We start from the raw sequence: 21,748 nt of genomic DNA on the forward strand, positions 1-21,748 counted from the left end.
ATGTCCAGCAATGTGTGTGGGATTGTGTACAATCTGATGTAGATTCAATGTGACTAGACCAGTGGTGATAGCTTTTGGATGGGGCATATTGGGTTTGTCAAAACAAATACTTAGGACTCCAAGAATGCATAGGTTTGAGTATAATGTAATAAGTTTTGAGACTGTATCTAGAAAAGCATCTGGGAATGTTGAGTTGTTAGATGGAGGTCTGTAAAGGAGGAGAAAGTTACAGGAGGAAGTTAGAGCAGGGTGGCTTCTGGTGAGGAGGGCTTCACAACTTTCTATGGAAATGTCTGTTTTACTGAGAGTTATTGCTTGTTTGAATATTATAGCTAGTCCACCTCCTGTCTTGCCTAGACTTTTTTTGTGAGGGTTTGATATCCCGGAGGAATGGCTTCATGCAACACTGGGGCGATGTCATCTCCCAACCATGATTCGGTTATGAATAGTAAGTCACGCTGTATGTCTGTGAGAAGGTCGTAGAAGTGGTGCTTGTGTTTTTTAGAGTGATCAAGCATTTATGAGCTGGCAGTTTAGAAAAAGTGTGTTGGTGGCGGTGTTTTGTTTAGGAGAAAGGAGAGCAGTATATTTTGAGCTTGTAGCAGGTGTGTTAGTTGGTATAACTGTGTGAGGGTCACAATAGTCCTGTTTTTCAATATAGTGTTCCTCTTCCAGCAGGCTTAGGAGGCATTTTGTTTGGTCTGTGTATGTCAGTGGTGGACGTGGTGGCTGAGAGAGACTTGAAGAGTGTACTTTTTTTGTACGGTAGCCCTATTATGTAATAGACAAGAGGATGTGAAGTTGTTAAGAGTGCCATGTTATTTATTTTGTTTGTATCTGTTTAGTGTGGAAGGAGTATGGGTTAGGGGTGGTGGAGGAGCACGTGGATCATAATGTAAGGCTCTAAACTGTGCAATGGATGAGAGGCAGGTGAATGAATGTTTCTGTGTTGGGGTGCTTGTGGTAGATGTTTGTGAAGAGTGAGAATGTAGGGGTAAAGATTGGTCAAGATTTGTATTCTTTGTGTAGTCATGAGGGTGGGAGTGAGTGTGATGGAAAGTATAATGAAAGTTTGTGTTAGTTTGATGTGCTGATGTGCGTGGTCTGTATTGTTTTTGTGGAATAGGGAGAGGGGTTACTGATGTAGTGGTTTTCTGTGGAGGATTTGTATGTGAGTTAGTGCTGGTGAGTGGTATTAGAGAATTACAGGGAGTGTTGATGTGTTTTGGAGATGAGTGTATGAGGTATGTAAGAGGGGATGGATGTGTGTCTGGGGGTTTGTGTTAGTTGTGATGACTGGAAGAGGTAATGTGTGGTGGAGTGTGAGGATTGTATGTTTGTGTGTAATCGGTGAAGAGAGGGCAAGGGTGTTTGTAGATGGTGGGTTTAGGCATTGTCATGATAAAAGGGGGTCTGGCAGGAGAAAATAGAGGATAGTGCTGTTGGTTTGTATGAACAGGGAGCGTGTATCTGGATGGCTGAAAGTAATGTATAATGTGGTTTTGTGTTCTGTGGGTGATGGCAGGTTGTGTTAATGGGAATGGACAGAGTAGTGTTTGCTTTGATAATGAAGGTGTTTTACTGTTGTAATTGTGGTGGATATGTGTATAGGTGTGGTATATGGGGGTTTGTGTTGGTTGATGAGACACTGTAATCTGTATGAGGTCAGTTTGTGATGCAAGAGTTGGATGTCTTTGCTGATAATGTGTTTGCATGTTGATTGATGTGTAGGGAGTGAGGTCCTTTCTGGTCAGTGGAGAATTGGGCAGCATTTCTGGCCCTAGACTCGACCAGGCCCAAACAGGCAAATGCCCTTGTCCTCTCTGCCCTTTGCCACTATGCCCGGGCTGAGAAACCCTGAGCTCTAGGCTTAAATAGCCCTACTGGCCAATAGAAACCAAGTCCTAACCCTGACCAATCAGATTTGTAACCCAAAATCTCACAACCAATGGGAGACCCAACCCTATTCACCAATCATACCCCTAATCCTGACAACCAATCACAACCCTAACCCTAAAACCAGAAGCCAATAGGAATCTCAACCCTAGTACCAATCACAACCCCAACCCTAATCCCTACGCCAATAGAAAGACCAAGCCCAATAACCTATCACAACACCATGTGCAATAACCAATAGAAACGTATATAGGGGCCAAGTTAACTGAAGCCCCAGCTCCTTTGGGAAGGGAAGGAGGGGGCTGCTGCTCTATTCAGAATCTCCTTGGATACAGAGGCTGAATCCACACTTCCAAGCAAGCAGAGTCTACTTTCCAGGTAAGGGAGAGATTGTAAAAAACACTGAAATACTACTTGTCACGCACTAAGAAATTTGGCTTTTTCAAGGCAAAAACAGGTGATTAGATTGTTTCTAAACACAATTTAATTCACAGAAGCAGATTAAGCAGTCTCCTAAACACACCCTGGTTAGCCACTGGAGGTGTTTGTAGCCTTTTTATCTAAAAAAGAAAGAGGGTGATTTTTGCAGTCTTTTGCCACAAACTAGGAGGGAAATTTCAGTCACAGCTAACAAACAGCACTTTAAAAAGGCCAAGCTGCCTGAAACACAGAGCGTCTACAGTAAACAGACACGGGTAGCAGTAGAAAACACTTTTAAACAAATAATAAGATTTCCCAGAAAAGTCTGGGGCTCCTTACCTAGGTCTCCTAGGAATCCTTGATCACTGGGCTGTATTAGGGCACAGGGAAAAAGCTAGGCTCACAAGTACTAGTTGGAGACTAGTTAGATTCTAGTTTTGCCTGGGGTTGGTCATACTATGCAGTCGATGTAGTCCAATGTGTGAGTGCCTACAAGACAGGTACATCTGTCTAGCATATTGCTCAGAACGGTTGCGTCTGGAATGTGTGTGCACGTGTGGAAAGCAGTGTGGGCATTATCAAAAATCCTGCAAGGGTGTTCAAGGGACTATTTGACGCATTTAGAAAATGCTGTCATCATTTTTGTGGGTTGGTGGAAGCACCATCTCCCCCTAAAAGAACTACCATTTTCACATCTTATGGGGCCTAGTTCTTTACCTGTATAATGAGTACAAACTCCACAGTTAATCAAAAAAGTTTCCCCAATCCATTAAGACCACTTAAAGTTGTCCACAGGGTCACAATGCCTAATAAAGCAAATATGTCGCTGATTTAGCACTGAGATGGGCCAACAGACCTCAAATGCCATTACAAAAATACCACATTTGTGAGGGATTATAATTAGAACACCACCCCATAGCCGTTAGGTGATTTTCAAGAATATGATGGATTATAGAAAGCATATAGGTGGTCATTACAACCCTGGCGGACGGTGTTAAAGCTGCAGAAATACCCCAAACAGGCCGGCGGACAAAAAAAGGGAATTATGACCCTGGCGGAAACCGCCAACAAAGACAGCCACTTTAACACATCGCCCGCCACGGCGGTACAGACAAGCAGCGCAGCGGTTACCGCCAACAGACAGGCGGGAGACAATGTACCGCCCACACTATTACCACCCGCCAATCCACCACCTTTTCTGGGGCGGATTCACCATGGATAAAAACACGGTGGAAACAGCTTTTGCTATGGGAAAACGCTCACCTGAACGCATCCCACTAGGAACAACGACTCCATGGACCTGGAATTACAAATACTCCCTGCCCTTGTCTTTCTGCTCCTCTACGAACAACAGCTACGTAGGCGCAGAAGACACCGGTGAGTACTGCACCTACGACACAGGGGAGGGGGGAGGGGGGAGGCAAAAGTTAGGGGGACACCCACCAAACACCCCCGCCCTCGCATATCACAACATACACACCAATGCATTCACAAAAATAACAGTAACAACCCACAATCCCCCCGGAAGAATGAAAAGACAATGCGAAATTCGGTCAAACATTATAATGTGCCAAGATACATGTCATACAAAAATATACAGATATATATTTCAAAATCTCTCACAATTATATATACAATACGAGAAGTAGTGCAGATATGTACACAACAATGCCCACAAAGGATACCTGAGCACAATCGGAGAGAACACTGCCGGGGCATCAGATAGAAATACTACAGGCACCTCAGGGGGAAAGGAATGGGGGGCACCTCAGCCAGATGAATGCGAAGCCAGATCCACGACGGGGCTCCATGCCCATTGATGTATCCTGGGGAGTGCAAAGCCACAGTCTCTCAAGTCTCTACAGTGGGTGGGTTGCCCACTGTGCCATCCTGGGGAGTGCAAAGCTACAGTCTCTCAAGTAGATGCAGTTCTCTACTGGTACTGGGTGGGACTGGTGCCCATACTGGATGAGTCACCCCGTGAAAGTTCATGTCCTGTCACTGTCCCAGCTGCACATGGGATAAGGATGCCTGATGTGGCGGCCTTTTCATTCCTACACGGTGCTTGCCCTGTTCAGCGGTCTTCACCATGGCGGTCTTTGCCCTGTTCAGCGGTCTTCACCATGGCGGTCTTTGCCCTGTTCAGCGGTGCTTTGCCATGGCGGTCTTTGCCCTGTTCAGCGGTCTTCACCATGGCGGTCTTTGCCCTGTTCAGCGGTCTTCACCATGGCGGTCTTTGCCCTGTTCAGCGGTGCTTTGCCATGGCAGTCTTTGCCCTGTTCAGCGGTGCTTTGCCATGGCGGTCTTTGCCCTGTTCAGCGGTCTTCACCATGGTGGTCTTTGCCCTGTTCAGCGGTCTTCACCATGGCGGTCTTTGCCCTGTTCAGCGGTCTTCCCCATGGCGGTTTTGCCCTGTTCAGCGGTGCTTTGACATGGCGGTCTTTGCCCTGTTCAGCGGTCTTCACCATGGCGGTCTTTGCCCTGTTCAGCGGTTTTCCCCATGGCGGTCTTTGCCCTGTTCAGCGGTGCTTTGCCATGGCGGTCTTTGCCCTGTTCAGCGGTCTTCACCATGGCGGTCTTTGCCCTGTTCAGCGGTCTTCACCATGGCGGTCTTTGCCCTGTTCAGCGGTCTTCACCATGGCGGTCTTTGCCCTGTTCAGCGGTCTTCACTATGGCGGTCTTTGCCCTGTTCAGCGGTCTTCACCATGGCGGTCTTTGCCCTGTTCAGCGGTGCTTTGCCATGGCGGTCTTTGCCCTGTTCAGCCGTCTTCACCATGGCGGTCTTTGCCCTGTTCAGCGGTCTTCACCATGGCGGTCTTTGCCCTGTTCAGCGGTGCTTTGCCATGGCAGTCTTTGCCCTGTTCAGCGGTCTTCACCATGGCGGTCTTTGCCCTGTTCAGCGGTGCTTTGCCATGGCGGTCTTTGCCCTGTTCAGCGGTGCTTTGCCATGGCGGTCTTTGCCCTGTTCAGCGGTCTTCACCATGGCGGTCTTTGCCCTGTTCAGCGGTCTTCACCATGGCGGTCTTTGCCCTGTTCAGCGGTGCTTTGCCATGGCAGTCTTTGCCCTGTTCAGCGGTGCTTTGCCATGGCGGTCTTTGCCCTGTTCAGCGGTCTTCACCATGGTGGTCTTTGCCCTGTTCAGCGGGCTTCACCATGGCGGTCTTTGCCCTGTTCAGCGGTCTTCCCCATGGCGGTTTTGCCCTGTTCAGCGGTGCTTTGACATGGCGGTCTTTGCCCTGTTCAGCGGTCTTCACCATGGCGGTCTTTGCCCTGTTCAGCGGTTTTCCCCATGGCGGTCTTTGCCCTGTTCAGCGGTGCTTTGCCATGGCGGTCTTTGCCCTGTTCAGCGGTCTTCACCATGGCGGTCTTTGCCCTGTTCAGCGGTCTTCACCATGGCGGTCTTTGCCCTGTTCAGCGGTCTTCACCATGGCGGTCTTTGCCCTGTTCAGCGGTCTTCACTATGGCGGTCTTTGCCCTGTTCAGCGGTCTTCACCATGGCGGTCTTTGCCCTGTTCAGCGGTGCTTTGCCATGGCGGTCTTTGCCCTGTTCAGCCGTCTTCACCATGGCGGTCTTTGCCCTGTTCAGCGGTCTTCACCATGGCGGTCTTTGCCCTGTTCAGCGGTGCTTTGCCATGGCGGTCTTTGCCCTGTTCAGCGGTGCTTTGCCATGGCAGTCTTTGCCCTGTTCAGCGGTCTTCACCATGGCGGTCTTTGCCCTGTTCAGCGGTGCTTTGCCATGGCGGTCTTTGCCCTGTTCAGCGGTGCTTTGCCATGGCGGTCTTTGCCCTGTTCAGCGGTCTTCACCATGGCGGTCTTTGCCCTGTTCAGCGGTCTTCACCATGGCGGTCTTTGCCCTGTTCAGCGGTCTTCACTATGGCGGTCTTTGCCCTGTTCAGCGGTCTTCACCATGGCGGTCTTTGCCCTGTTCAGCGGTGCTTTGCCATGGCGGTCTTTGCCCTGTTCAGCCGTCTTCACCATGGCGGTCTTTGCCCTGTTCAGCGGTCTTCACCATGGCGGTCTTTGCCCTGTTCAGCGGTGCTTTGCCATGGCAGTCTTTGCCCTGTTCAGCGGTCTTCACCATGGCGGTCTTTGCCCTGTTCAGCAGTCTTCACCATGGCGGTCTTTGCCCTGTTCAGCGGTCTTCACCATGGCGGTCTTTGCCCTGTTCAGCGGTGCTTTGCCATGGCGGTCTTTGCCCTGTTCAGCGGTCTTCACCGTGGCGGTCTTTGCCCTGTTCAGCGGTCTTCACCATGGCGGTCTTTGCCCTGTTCAGCGGTCTTCACCATGGCGGTCTTTGCCCTGTTCAGCGGTGCTTTGCCATGGCAGTCTTTGCCCTGTTCAGCGGTCTTCACCATGGCGGCCTTTGCCCTGTTCAGCAGTGCTTTGACATGGCGGTCTTTGCCCTGTTCAGCGGTCTTCACCATGGCGGTCTTTGCCCTGTTCAGCGGTGCTTTGCCATGGCGGTCTTTGTCCTGTTCAGCGGTGCTTTGACATGACGGTCTTTGCCCTGTTCAGCGGTGCCTTGCCATGGCGGTTCAGGACTGTTCAGCGGTGCTTTGCCATGGCGGTTCTGGTACGGACATTGGTGTGTGGCATGACGTTCCCTACACTGGGGATTGGTGTGTGGCATGACGATCTCTACACTGGGCATTGGTGTGTGGCATGACGTTCCATTATTGCCCAGCGGGGCTGTGGCAGCCGGGGCCCTCTAGGGCACTGACTCTGGCGGTGGTCTCTGGACCAGTGACGATACTTGGGCCCTCCTGGGCTGTGACTCTGGCGGTGGACTCTGGACGAGTGATGATACTTGGGCCCTCCTGGGCTGTGACTCTGGTGGTGGACTCTGGACCAGTGAGTATACTTGGGCCCTCCTGGGCTGTGACTCCGGCGGTGGACTCTGGATCAGTGACAATACTTTGGCCCTCCTGGGCTGTGACTCCGGCGGTGGTCTCTGGACCAGTGACGATACTTGGGCCCTCCTGGGCTGTGACTCCGGCGGTGGACTCTGGACCAGTGTCGATACTTGGGCCCTCCTGGACTGTGACTCCGGCGGTAGTCTCTGGACCAGTGACGATACTTGGGCCCTCCTGGGCTGTGACTCTGGTGGTGGACTCTGGACCAGTGACGATACTTGGGACCTCCTTGGCTGTGACTCCGGCGGTGGTCTCTGGACCAGTGACGATACTTGGGCCCTCCTGGGCTGTGACTCTGGCGGTGGACTCTGGACCAGTGACGATACTTGGGCCCTCCTGGGCTGTGACTCCGGCGGTGGTCTCTGGACCAGTGACGATAATTGGGCCCTCCTGGGCTGTGACTCCGGCGGTGGTCTCTGGACCAGTGACGATACTTGGGCCCTCCTGGGCTGTGACTCCGGCGGTGGACTCTGGACCAGTGACGACGGTGCTGGCGGTTGTGTCTGGACCACCGGAAATGATGGCGCACTTCTCCGCCGTGACACTCACAACAGGCTGGCAAGGCTTCCTCTGGACCTTCCCCACCTTTGGTGGAGTCACAGCTGACTCTCCAATCCCCTTCGAACCCAGGTCAGTTGTTGTCCCACCAGGAATCTTAACACGGTCCCGTCGTCCACGCTCCAATTTTAGAGCCTTTACAGGGGGTGGGCTGCCAGTGCCTTGGCTCCGGGTCCTACTGCCTGCCCTAGTGGCCGGTGCACTCCACAATCCCTGAACACGCACCACTGGTATTGGAGGCTTTTTGGCTCAGGTGCTACGATGGGACTGATGAATTGGAGGGGGGGAGGGTGGGGGCAAAAAGGTCAATTTTACACAGGGACAGTTTCTGACGAACACTGGGATGGGTAGCTGGAGGGGGTCTGGGAGTGGAGGAAGAGGAGGTGGTTGTCGGAGGTGTTACTTTAGCTGTTTTGGGTGCAGGTGCAGGTACAGGAGGCTGTCGTGAGGTGGATGGATTTGGGTGAGTGATTGCCGGCGTTTGTGTACTTTGGGAGGGGGCGTCACAGACACACTGGGAGAGGACACAGGGGATGTGTAAATGGCAGTGGAGGTGGTGAGTGCAGGTGAGTGGCTTGTGGTGCTGGGTGTCCTGGTGTGATTCCTGGTGCCTGTAGATGTGGTGCATGCAGGTGTGTGTGTAGACGAGACTGGGAGGGAGGAGGGAGAAGAGGAGGAGGGGGACACAGTGGAGACCGTGGATGTTGCTGTGTCTGTATGAGTGTGATGCTTGTGTGAGTGCCTGTGGGATGTGTGGTGCCTATGTTTGCTTGAGCTACTTTTGGGTGGTGACTTGTGTGCATTCTGGTCTGTAGGTGTGCTTGGGATGGGCTGGGGTACAGGGGATTGGGTCTGGGTGGAGGAAGTTGGAGGGGGGAGGCTCGACACCGGGACAATGGCTGCCATCAGTGCTGAGGCCAGAGATTGCAGGGTTTGCTGAAGGACAGCCTGACCAGAATGAATGCCCTCCAGGAATGCATTACCGTGTTGTAACTCTCGTTCTACACCCTGGATGGCATTCACAATGGTAGACTGCCCAACAGTGAGTGACCTGAGGAGGTCAATGGCCTCCTCACTGAGGGTAGCAGGGGAGACTGGGGCAGGGCCTGAGGTGCCTGGGGCGAAGGTGATGCCCACCCTCCTGGGTGAGCGGGCACCGGGCGAACGCTGAGGGGCTGCTGGGAGGGCGGTGCTGGTAGGGGAGGTGGCGGCTGTACCTGTAGAAGTGGGGCGCACAGATGGTGCCGCCACCACAGGGGAGCTCCCATCGGCGGACGAGTCCGTGTCGCTGGTTGGTGATCCGGTGGCCGACGTGAAGCTCCCCTCGCCCTCCGTCCCACTGGTGCATTCAGAGTCCGTGGTGTGGCCCTCCATGGCCATGTGGGATGCAGCTCCCTCGTGCTCCGGTGCCACTGTACCTCCGCCTGTTGATGCTGATGTACAAAAGGACAGGGAGAGCAGGAAAAGGGGGGGAGACAGAAGAACAAGAGTTTTAGTGCATGGTATTCCGCTACCATTGGCAGACAAGACAGACGCAGCAGCCCCCTGCATTACGCCGTGCTCCTGCACTCTGCACACGCAATTTCTGGGTTATGGCCTACATGGCAATGGTGGACATCTGCGCACCTGGATGCCACAGGGGCAAATATACCTCGACTTGGCACTCTGCTGAGGTGGGGTTGAGTGCCACATGGCCTACATTACGGAGGGGCCTTGCCTACCTAACTCGCCCTGGCCTAGGGACACCCACAGCCCACCTCCCCCACCCAGACACCTCCACTGCACGCAAAGTCTGCAGAATGAGGTTGTACTCTCCCCCTTGTGTCTGCTGTGATGTCCTCAAGCGCCCATCCAACTCCGGGTAGGCCACCGCCAGGATCCGGAACATCAGGGGGGTCATGGTGCGACGGGCACCCCTCCCACATTGGGAGGCCATCTCCAGCTGAGCCTCCGCCGTCTTCTTGCTGCAGCGGCGAATGTCCTCCCATCTCTTCCGGCAGTGGGTGCCCCGTCTCTGGTGGGCCCCCAGGGTCCGGACCTCCTTGGCGATGGCACGCCATATGTCCCTCTTCTGGTGGGTGCTGACCTACATGACATGCACAAGGGAAGAGGAACAGTCATTACCAACTGTACCGTCGTTGTGAGTGGCCCCCTCCCTACTCTGGCCACGTGGCCCATTCATTCCCATGCATTAATGTTCTTAGTACTCTGCCCCCTTCCCTCTTCCACCCAGCCCTAGCCCATACAACGTGCTCCCTGTGTACTCACCTGTTGGTCTGGAGGACCGTAGAGTAGCGAGTACTAGGGGAGGACCCCATCCACAAGTTTCTCCAACTCCTGTGAAGTGAAGGCAGGGGCCCTTTCCCCAGACGCAGCCATCGTCGCTTCCAGACCGAGGTCACAGCAGCACTAGCAGTGTAGGTCCTCTCCTGTCGAAGGTCAGGTATCTAGTGAGTGAACAGATAGAAAATGGCGGTGACGTCCGCAGCGGTGACGTCCGCGGCGATGCGCATCATCACCGCCGGGGCACCTGTTCATTGGCTCCTGGGACCCATAGGGTCCACTGTTAACCAATGCAGCATTGCGCCGCGGTCTACGACCGCCTACCGTGACGGTGTGCAACGCCAGCGCAGTTACCCCACAATCCCATTGTCCCAGTTTAGAGGTCAGGCAGCCGCCATTTCAGGGGCCCACATGGCTTCATTTACTACTGCGTCACACATAGCTAGGCCTACACTCAACACACATACAGGAAGGGTTTTGTGAGTGGTGTAGTCTTGTGTGTAACTGTGGGTACATACCTGGAGGAATAGTGACTGGTTCTTCGCTGTTGTCCTTCGTAGGCACCGTCAGCTGGGACATATGAGAAGATGGCGGAATCCTCCGGTGTACCAACCGCTGGTGGACTTGTTGACAAAGGAAGACAGACATGTCATCGTCACCTACTGGTTTGACCGTGCCACTATCCAGGAACTATGTACCCAGTTGGAGCCAGACCTGATGTCACCGATCCGCCATCCGACTGGAATCCCCCCTGACGTGCAGGTGCTGTCAGTGCTCCATTTCCTTGCAAGTGGGTCTTTTCAGACAACAGTGGCCATGGCATCAGGGATGTCCCAGCCTATGTTTTCCAACGTGCTGTCCAGAGTGTTGTCTGCCCTGCTGAAACACGTAAGGAGATACATCATTTTCCCTCAGGTGGAGGATTTGCCTACAGTGAAAGGTGACTTCTATGCCCTTGGACATATCCCCAACATCATAGGTGACATTGATGGGACCCATGTAGCTCTGGTCCCCCCCCCCCACAGGAGTGAACAGGTGTACAGGAACAGGAAGAGTTATCATTCCATGAATGTCCAGATGGTGTGTTTGGCAGACCAGTACATCTCGCAGGTAAATGCTATGTTCCCTGGCTCAGTGCATGACACCTACATCCTGTGGAATAGCAGCATCCCTGATATGATGGGTCAACTCCAGAGGCACTGTGTATGGCTATTGGGGGACTCTGGTTACCCCAACCTTTCCTGGCTATTGACCCCAGTGAGGAATCCCAGGACCAGGGCAGAGGAACGGTACAATGATGCCCATGGGCGGACTAGGAGGGTGATCGAACGCACCTTCGGCCTCCTGAAGGCCAGGTTCAGGTGCCTCCATATGACAGGTGGATCCCTATTCTACTCACCGAAGAAGGTGTGCGACATCATCATCGCCTGCTCCATGCTCCATAATTTGGCTTTGCGACGCCAGGTGCCTTTTCTGCAGGAGGATGATCCAGATGACGGTGTTGTAGCAGCTGTGGAGTCTGTGGAGCCTGTGGACAGTGATGAGGATGAAGCTGAGGAAGAAGAAAACGACAACAGGGAGTCAGTCATACAGCAATATTTCCAGTGACACACAGGTGAGAACATTTTCTGGTTTAACATTACATTAACTTTCACACGTCTACCTCTATCCTGTTTGTCGATTTCAATCACTATTTGTTAACTGAGTTGTACCCTTCCATTACGGTTTCACAGGTGTGGTAACCTACGTGTCAACTGCTTGCATCCTTCAAGGGCTTGTGATGTGTGACATAGGTATGTTAGCCTTACAAAGATACAGCCATTATGACACTGTCATTGATAATACAAAGTACAAAATCATAGACTGACTCCAGATTGTTTTGTGTTTCAAGGGTGTTTATTTAAGTGCTCAAAAAATGAAGGGGGGTTGTAAATTGGTGATGGGTGATGGTGGAGGAATGTCCATGGCAGAGTCCAGTCTATTAGTCTCACAGGTGCACTGCCCATCTGGGCATAGGAAGTGGAGCTGGGGCAGTTCGAATATGGACAGGGTAACAAAGTGGGACAGTGGGAGGACAATCAGGGTGGTCTTATTTCCTGGCGGGGGTCTTGCCATCTTGCCCTGTCCTGTTCCTGGATCTCAGGGACCGCTTGCGTGGTGGTTGTCAGTCTGCAGGGGGTGGGGTGCTGGTGTGGTGGTCCTGTGGCGGGGCGTCCTGTCCACTAGCGCCGGCGGAGGTGGTGGGCATTTCATCGTCCTGGCTAGTGTCAGGGGCCCCTTGGAGTGCCACGGTGTCCCTCAAGGTCTGCTGTATGTCCTTCAGCACCCCTACGATGGTGCCCAGGGCGGAGCTGATGGTTCTGAGCTCCTCCCTGAAGCACAAATACTGCTCCTCCTGCAGCCGCAGGGTCTCCTGCAACTTGTCCAGGACCGTCGCCATCGTCTCCTGGGAGTGGTGGTACGCTCCCATTATGGAGGAGAGGGCCTCGTGGAGAGTTGGTTGCCTTGGCCTGTCCTCCCACTGTCGCACAGCAGCCCTCCCAGTTCCCCTATGTTCCTGTGCCTCCGTCCCCTGGACCATGTGCCCACTACCACTGCCCCCAGGTCCCTGTTGTTGTTGGGGTGGTGGGTTACCCTGGGTGCCCTGTAGTGGTGGACACACCGCTGAATGACATGTCCTGGGTAGGGAGATTTGGGCCCGCTGGGTGGGTGCTGTGCTGGGGTTACCAGAGGGTGGAAGGTCGGTGTTGGGCTGTGCCTGTGCAAGGGGAACCGACTGTCCTGAGGCCCACGATGGTCCGGGCTGGTCATCAAGATCCAGTAGGGCAGAGCTGCTATCGTCACTGTGGGCCTCTTCTGGGGGTGGAGTGGTGTTGTCTGGACCCTCTGGTGTGGTGACGGTCCTTCGGGTTCCTGCAGGGGCATAAGAGCATGATTATTGCATGTGTGTGTGTAATGGTGTGCAATGGGTGGGTGTGCGTGTACCCCAGTGCAAGCATTCCTGTGTGGGGGCTTGTGTGATGATGGTTGGGGGGGTGTTCTGGGTATGTGCAGTGAGCATGCTTTGGTGAGGGGTGACCATGCTTAGTTGTGTCATGCAGGGCTTGGTGTTGGGATGTGTGGTTTGTGTTATTGGTACATTAGTGATGAGTTGTAGTGATAGGGGAGGGGGTGAGGGTGGTATAGCATGCAGGTAGGGTGGGGGATCTGATAGTTGAGAATTGACTTACCAGTGTCCCATCCTCCACCGACTCCTCCGAGGCCCTCAGGATGCAGGATGGTCAAGACTTTCCCCTCCCATGTTGTTAGTTGTGGGGGAGGAGGTGGGGGTCCGCCGCCAGTCCGCTGTACCGCGATGTTGTGCCTGGAGACCGTGGAACGCACCTTCCCCCGTAGGTCGTTCCACCTCTTCCTGATGTCCTCCCTATTTCTTGGGTGCTGTCCCACGGCGTTCACCCTGTCCCCTATTCTGCGCCATAACTCCATCTTCCTGGCTATTGATGTGTGCTGTACCTGTGAGCCAAGTAGCTGTGGCTCTACCCGGACGATTTCCTCCACCATGACCCTGAGCTCCTCCTCGGAGAAGCGGGGGTGTCTTTTGCGTGCCATGGGGTGGGGTGGGTGTGGCGTGGGGTGGTGTATGTGTTGATGAGTGTGGTGAGTGTAGTGGTGTGTGGTGTTTTGTGCGTGGATGTTGTTTGGGTAATGGTGTTGTGTGCGTCTGTGTGATGGGGTTGTCAATTGCTGTGCTGTCTCTCTGGCCTTCTTTCAGAATTTCTGGTCGTAGGGGTTTGTGGGTGATGTGGGTGTGTGTTTTATATTGTATTGGGTGTGTGGGAGTGTTGTTTGTATGTGTATCAGGTGTGTATATTTTAAATTGTCTAATGTGGTGGTGTTTTGGAGATGTGTGTGTATTTTGAGCGCTGTGTGTACCACCAATGGAATACCGCGGTTGAAAGACCGCCGCGTGGATTCGTGGGTCGTAATTGCATGGGCGTGTTTCTGTTGGCGTGGAGGATTTGTTTCCGCATGTTTATCGCTGACCTTTGGTGTGGCGGTGTTGTGTGGGTGTCTGAATTTCGGCGGATTCCGATATCTGTGTCATAATAGCTGTGGCGGTCTACCGCGGCGGTGTATTGGCGGTCTTCTGCACAGCGGTAAGCGCCTTTTACCGCCAATGTTGTAATGACCCCCAAAGTACCTAACAGTTCAAACACTTTGACCCTGTTTCTCAAGGATACACTGGTAAATTATTTTATAAAAGGCCTAACCATTTTTCACAGTCATTTTAATCTTAACACATGGTATTTTGTTTCCAGTGCATGCTACTCATCAAATGTTGTAACCGTTTGCCCATATTGTAAAATGAACAACTGCTGCAGAACCAGAGGAGAAAGCATAGTCTAAGCACTGCTTTCGGCCCAGTTTTCATGCCAGCAGATAGAAGCAACATACTGGTTCTGCTTGGCACATACCGCAGTATGACCAGCTTGGCACAATCAACACACCACAGTGGTACAACCTTGTTGAGTCTCCTTAACCTTTTTGGCACCTACAAGATTATAAATGACAAGGTATTTCTCTTTATCCATCATGTCGGCCCAAGCTTTATGGTGGCTGTACTCCTTTTCAGCACTCTCAAATATTGGGGTATACTTCTCAGCAAACAGGGGCTCAAACCATGCAAAACAAAGTAGTTGTTATTCATTGCAGTTTGGACTCACTTTCAAAATATAATTCATATGCGCTGTCCGATGACTCCAGCTTCCAAGGGAATTGAAATAGTGAGAGAAATACATGCACTAAAGAGGGAATACCTTCTTTTCCTCTGACCAAGGGACCAGGCGAGTCTTGAAGGAACATTGGCTGCACTTTGCTCAGCTGTGAACTTTGCTTAGTAGCAACACAGAGGTGGGTGACATGCGCTGATCTCTATATACATGGGAAGCCAATGTGCTATATACCACTCATATACCAGAGGCTTGAGTGTCTGATGTGTAGGTGGATATTCAAATAACACATTTTCTAGTACCGACGGGCTATGATCCTCCAGGAACTGCACAATAACACCATCTAAATTCATCCTATGGGCGTGACGCCTTTCTGAAATAGATAAGGCTGTTCAAAGCTAAAGTGGCGTTCATACCGTTGATTATAAGGCAGCAGTGATTACGTGTGTTAAATCAGGGGTGTGTCAACTAGAACATTATATTATTTGCATTCCTGAGACAATTATGGTACGAGCTTAAGCACGTAATTTGATGGTGTGTTTTGTTTCAGTAAACCTCTTCACTGTGTTGACAGAATTGACTAAAAAGGGAAAGAGAGCCATGTTGTTTCCCTGAAACTCATTTACATTATGCGTGCAGAACATGTGCATTAAATAGAAAGCATCAACCACAGTTCTCATCTTCTCTCAAATGCGTTTACCAAAAATATTCGGAATGAAAGGAATTAACATTCTGTAGGATTGCCTGCCACATGGCACACTTTTCTAATTGTCACCTAACATAAAGGCCTTTCCTTGGGATAATAACCCCCTTACTCCCCACATATCCAAATAACTAGAACAAAGACGAAAATCTAGACGTTCCTCATGTAAACAGCCACAGGTTGAAGAGGGCAGGTCTTTGATGGAGGTCACTGTGGCTAATCTGAGGATGACACTTACACTGAAAACTTGTAGCTGTTGCATATACTTATGAAGATCCGTCCGGACCGAGGATGAGAGACAAATGGCCCAGAACAGAAACGAGAAGGAAACATGTTTTCTGCGATGACCAAGTTGCATATTTGCAAACGTACAGTATTAATTATATAGCATTTCCTATTGCCAATAAAAATCACACCGATAGGTAATGTCTGTTTTCACACATACAGGACATAACCTATGAACCACTAACACCTCGTTTCCTTTTCACTCATTTAACTCTTTTCGTGATCGTTTTGGTAACCTGCTGAAAGCAGCATAACCATGGTGCTCCGTCAATAAATAGGCCATCTCTAAATAGTGAGTTTGGATATGTATGCCATTGCTCTTGCTAGTCGTATTTATGAACCACAGCAATAAACTATTGTGTTTCTTCACTAACTTAAAATACACTTACGAAAGATATATTAAGCTTTGTTTTATTCTGTGGCAGTGCCTTTTCCTTTACAAGTATATTTCATAAATCTCTGCAGTATGAGTGAACTATGTGAATATTAGAGAAGGTAATGCAAAACATGCTTTTGCACTACTCGAAAGACTGGGAAATATGCGCAGTGAGAAGAGGTTTTTATGGACAGAAAAGTGTGTTATATGCTAAAGATGATAACAAAAAAATAAAATTGTGTGCAGTCATTTTTTTTTTTTTTTTTTTTTTTAAGATTACAAATCTACACCTGTACGTATGATGCTACTTTTGGGTTATAATACATATTGTTGGAACTACTAAAGGTTTGCAAGACTACTCCTGTAAAGCTGTCTCAAATGAATCTTTTGAGGAGTATTCAAGGAAAAGGCTGATCATGAGCAGGCATTTCCTCGCGGATACAATTCAGGGTCCTTGGGCCCAGGTGGAGGGTGATTTTATCACATGAAAATCTAAACATGAATATTTATCATCAATGCTATCCTATAATATTCATGTGTATTCTAAAACAACAACAATCACATAATTCTGTAAAACTGAAGTACCATGTCCTACTGCCAGACAACCTTTATGGGCATTGTCTATTCCGCATCCATATAGTACAAGCCAGATGTCGGTTTGACTTTTTCTAGCTTCTTTCTGCATATTAAATTTCGTGAATGTGTAGGAGATTTGAAATATGTTTTAACTGTAAGTCAGGTGACGTTTCACAACTCACTTACCGAGTCAGGCCAGTGAATCTCTTTAAACTTCTCGTTAAGTTTTGAAGAATATGCATAGAAGTAGAACACTGCCAGCAGTAACTCTATCAGGGGAACAGGCATGAGCGCCACAGCAAAGAATGCAACATAACAGATGAAGATAATGAATGACAGCACCATCTTACCATGGAACATAGGAAACACTCCTCCAAGCACCATCATTGTGCTGATCTCCAGGAAGTGAATATTAAAAAGCACAGACAGGACTCCTCTCCTCATTGGCTGATGGGATTCAACTGTCTTGGTTCGCAGATGCAGTATCTGATTGCTCCTCTCTCCGATGCTTTTCACAGATCTAAAAATAAGTCAAGTGGCTGTTATTCTCCTTCTTCCCCTACTTCATCGTATTTTCTTTTGATGTTTCTTCTCCTTCACCCTTTTCTTCATGGCCCTTTCCTGAGTTTGATGATGAAGGCTTACAGATCCCTGAATCTACACAGAGACAAGTTCACTCAGAATTTTGAACTTTCCGCTTTATTTAAATATTTGGAGGACAATTTATCAATTACTGTGGAAGATGAATTACTGAGTACGAGCTCTGGCCAGTTTCAACAGTTGCAATCACATTCTCCAACTCGTTTGGCAATCCATACATAGGTATTTGATCTTTTGTTAAGAGAACACTGTACCCCTTGGCTAAGAATGACATTGAGATTCCTTCATGTATTAAGATTGATCCAATGCTATCCAGTCTTGCAGGTCGGTCCACTGTTTGAGTGAGGATGATCCTGTTGGAGATCTGGTGGATCGGAAAGTGGAGAGCGCTCTCAAGAAGGGTTATTCATCTTTGAATCTTGTTCCGAGGGCATTGATGTACACTGTCTGTGCTTTGCAATCTCTAATTAGACTTTCACGCTCTAACCTTAGCTGCCCAGGAAGTTGCTGAATGCTCTGATTTGTTTTCTAGAATCGAGTTACAGGCAAAATTCCTCTCTGAAGTATCCTATGACATTTTGAAAGCATCAGCCTCTTCTATGGCATCCAGCGTAGCTGTCAGGCATCATATTTATTTAAAGGGACTGGAAGGAAGATGATCCTCAGAAAGCCGGTGTGGTTAAAATGTCCTTTTCTGGTAGTAAGTTATTTGGAGATCAGTAGAAAACATACTCCACAGAGCTTTTAAAACTCAAAAGCATGTCATATTGTTTAAAGTTACAATCAAAGCAGATTCTCCTAGAAGGTTGGCCATCAGAAGGCACCAGAGAGGGTTTCGGTTTAATTTCTGACCTGGGAAGACCAAATCTTATCATCCCTACTCGGCTAGGAATCCGGTTCCCTCCTCTGCAACTAAAATCCAAGAACACCTCCTGGGTATGCGGATATGCCAGTTAGAGGTCGCCTTTCCTTTTTTTTTTTACAAAGATGGCAAGAAAATATTTGAGATGCCTGGGTTCTTCAAATAGTAGAAATGGGTATTTGTGGGAGTTCAAGCACATTCCTCCAGATTTTGGACCAGTTCACCTCACTAGTCCAGGACATCTGAGGTAATCTCTAGCTTTCTCTCAGGAAGTTTTGAAGCTGTTACAAAAAGAATATCTTTAGTCCAGCATCAACATGGATTTTTGCCATTGTCTTTCTGGTCAGAAAGCCTTTAGGAAAATGCAGGTTAATAATCAACCTAAAGATGCTCAATTTCTCTGAAAGACACATTTCAAGATGGGAAATCTTCAGAAAATCATTCTTCTGGTGACTTCGGGAGAACGGATGACATCATTGCACTTGACAGATGTATACTTCCACTCAGTGATTTATTCCCCTCACCAGAGGTTCCTCAGGTTTTGTGTCGAGGGTCGGCATTGGCAGTTTCGGGTTTTCCCCTTTGGACTTACATCATGCCCGAGGTTATTTACAAACTTTCTTGCTCCAATTATAGACAATCATCACATGAAGGAAATTTTAATCCACCCTTACCTGGATAATTGGTTTATTCATTCTCCTTCACAGACAATGTTGATGGACCACCCATAGTTGGTTTGTCAAACTCTCGAGGAGTTTGGTGGCTTAATCAACTGGGAGAAATGTCATATCATTCCATCTCAGAATCTGGAGTTCATCAGGGGCATGGTTTCAGACTCAATTCGGAATTGTGAGCCTTCCAGTAGCAAGTGTGTGCACTATCAGGAGTCTGCTTCTGTCTCTGAGACAAACTTTGGATATCTCGGCCAGAGAATGGTTGCATCTCCAGGGACACATGGATAGCCATTTTCTATTTCTAATAGGGCCATTTTATCCTCTTCCATGCTGGTAGTTATTTCATGATTTCTTATGTGTTTTTTTTTCTATGAGCATCTTGTGTGTTTTCTTGTACTGTGGGCTCGCCTTTACCTTGGTCCACTGGTTTGTCATCTTTTGGACTATTGGAATCCAGCTTGTCATAATTTGAATCAAATCGTGCATGTGACAAGGGACATTTGGGGGAAGATGCAGTGATGGTTGAGCCCTGTAAATCTGTCAGTGCCTACGCCCTGTATGCTAACAAGGGATACAAGGACGATAGGTTGGTGTGCCACCTTCAGAAACCTATAGATTCAGGGGAGGTGGTTGCACGAGGATGAATCTCACTCTTTCATTTGGAAGGAAATGATGGTAGTTTATCATGTGCCTTTTCATTTTACAGATCATATGGTAAATCAGGTTTTCTTTGGAAGAACAGACAACACTGTCATGAAGATCTGTTTAAACAAACAATCAGTGGCAGGATCCTGGTCTCTTGTGGAGCTCGCTTTGCTTGTAGTTCAGTTGGGCGGAAAATCATCTAATGGTCCTGTCTGCAACTTACATTCAGGGGAAGAACAATATTTTGGCAGACAAGCTAAGCAGGGTTTTCCCTGCTTCCCACAACGTTTCCCTGCCAACGTTTTGGTACTCCTCAACTAGAAACTATTTGCCACAGCAGAAAACTCTCTGCTTCTAGCATTTTTGTCCTGGTTTCAGGAAAAGTCTTATTAGGGAGTAGAGGGTCTAACTTCCCCCAGGCCACCTGTTCTTCTGTTTGCTTTCCCTCCATTTTCTTAAATTCACATGTTACTAGCCAGGAGAAAGTGAGGTTCCATTTTAATCGAGGATGGGATGTTTTCCTCTTGTTAAGCTAATGTCGATAATTCTGGAATAGTTACGGCTCGTAGACCAGTGCTAACTCCAATTGCCTCTTCTTCCTCTAGACACGTGTAGGAGAATTAAGTTATTGGTATTGTTGTTGAAAGGAGGGCTTAAGGAAGTTGGGTATTTCCTCTCAACTTGCTCTATTCAGCAGTTAAGAAAGGTATTCACAAGAAGGGTTTATGATCATCATTGGGGTTCTTTCCCTAATTGGTGTTTGGAAAGTCTCTGGACCCTACTCTCTGTGAATCTAGATGGATCCTTCAGTTCTTACAAGAGATACTTGACAAAGGTTTATCAATCTCTACCTTGAAAGTTCAGTGGGCAGCAAGAGGCCGGTTAGGGCACCTTGGGTAATTCAGAGATGGATGCTTTAGGTTTAAGACTATTGAAGGTTTTCTTTTTGTTTTTTTTTAATAAGGCTAACTTTTAAATCAGCCTCACCCTCCTGGGATCGGATCTTCTTTTGGCACTAAAGGTTTTGCAATCTCATTCCTTTGAACCTTTGCAAGAGACCACTTTGAAACACCGGTCTTCGAAGGTTTGTTTTTTGGTGGCCATAACATCAGCTCAGGTATTGATCAAAATACTTGCAGGTAATCATTATTACTCCAAATACCCTTTTTTCTTGTATCCGTACTGACGATCCTCACTCCCGATCCCCTGTTGCATATCCTAGATTCCCATTTTCTATAAGCTTGGGGATAAACAGTAAGTGTGAGAGGTTTCAGCCTCTCTTGTTACCATAATGGTGGGAGGGACATAAAGGTGGAGTAAGGGTGTGGGTTTTTCTTTACTTTCTATTGGGCCATCTAGGTCACGTGGTGCCCTGGCAGAGGTTAGACACCTCATATAGTAAGTATTGTTACTAGAAAAAAGGTATTTGAAGTAATGAAGATTACCGGTAAATGACTGAATAATTATCTGCACCTTCTGGATTGCAGCGTGCGGTGTGGTGTAGTGCTGGTTGCTGCAGCCCCAGCAGACTCTCCGAGAGACCTGGTGTCTCAGTGCTCGGAGTTATCGGGCTTGGAGATCTCAGACACAATAATGCTGGACCATGAAACGCTTACAAATATGAATTGTGTTATTCCAATCAGTGTAACTACTCCAGGTGAAATAACGCAACAAGTAATGACAGCCAAAGGGGTGCTTGCACATTCAACCTTTTATTAAACCACTGACAAAATATTCTCTTTAGAACAATCCATTACCCCTCATGGGGTACTCCTTGTCCTAGTCTTAACAAATGAGGCTTGCCCTCCACCCGACAGTAGTAACACCGAAAGTCCTTCTTTTATTTATTTATTTTTTAATATATAACAGCTCCTCCCCCCTGCCTCGTCCTGTTTTGTTTACTGTCCCGAGCAGTGGGTTCACTGGCGGTCCTTCCCTTCGCGCTCTTCAACTCATAAGTACATTTCCATTGTGAATTTATGTTCTTTAAATGTTTTCGTCTTACCTTTTTGTTCCGTGCTGCGGGAGCGCACAGTGTTTTTCTGGTCCAGTTCGGACGTGCTCCCTGTCCGTGTGCGGAGCTGGGACAGGGTGCTCTGTTGGCATCAGGAGCGCTGCAGCAGCGAGGGCCGGTTGGTGGCTTCCTCTTATTTACACATTTCTTTTGTTTGGGCACTTTTTCTATGGCATTTGGTCTGTTGTTGAAACAGGCAATTGTTCCAGTTTC

General features: G+C 49.1%; 1 protein-coding gene across 1 annotated transcript in view; it reads left to right on the forward strand.

Moving 5' to 3' along the window:
- LOC138247003 (unconventional myosin-XV-like) overlaps positions 1–21,748 on the forward strand; it is a 231,271-nt gene that overhangs the window by 3,645 nt on the left and 205,878 nt on the right. Inside the window, exon 2 of the mRNA XM_069201752.1 lies at positions 21,009–21,195. Within this exon, the coding sequence (XP_069057853.1) occupies positions 21,009–21,195 (187 nt within the window). The remainder of the gene's footprint in view (positions 1–21,008; positions 21,196–21,748) is intronic.

This window comes from Pleurodeles waltl, chromosome 7 (genome assembly GCF_031143425.1).
Source record: "Pleurodeles waltl isolate 20211129_DDA chromosome 7, aPleWal1.hap1.20221129, whole genome shotgun sequence".
Lineage (NCBI taxonomy): Eukaryota > Metazoa > Chordata > Amphibia > Caudata > Salamandridae > Pleurodeles > Pleurodeles waltl.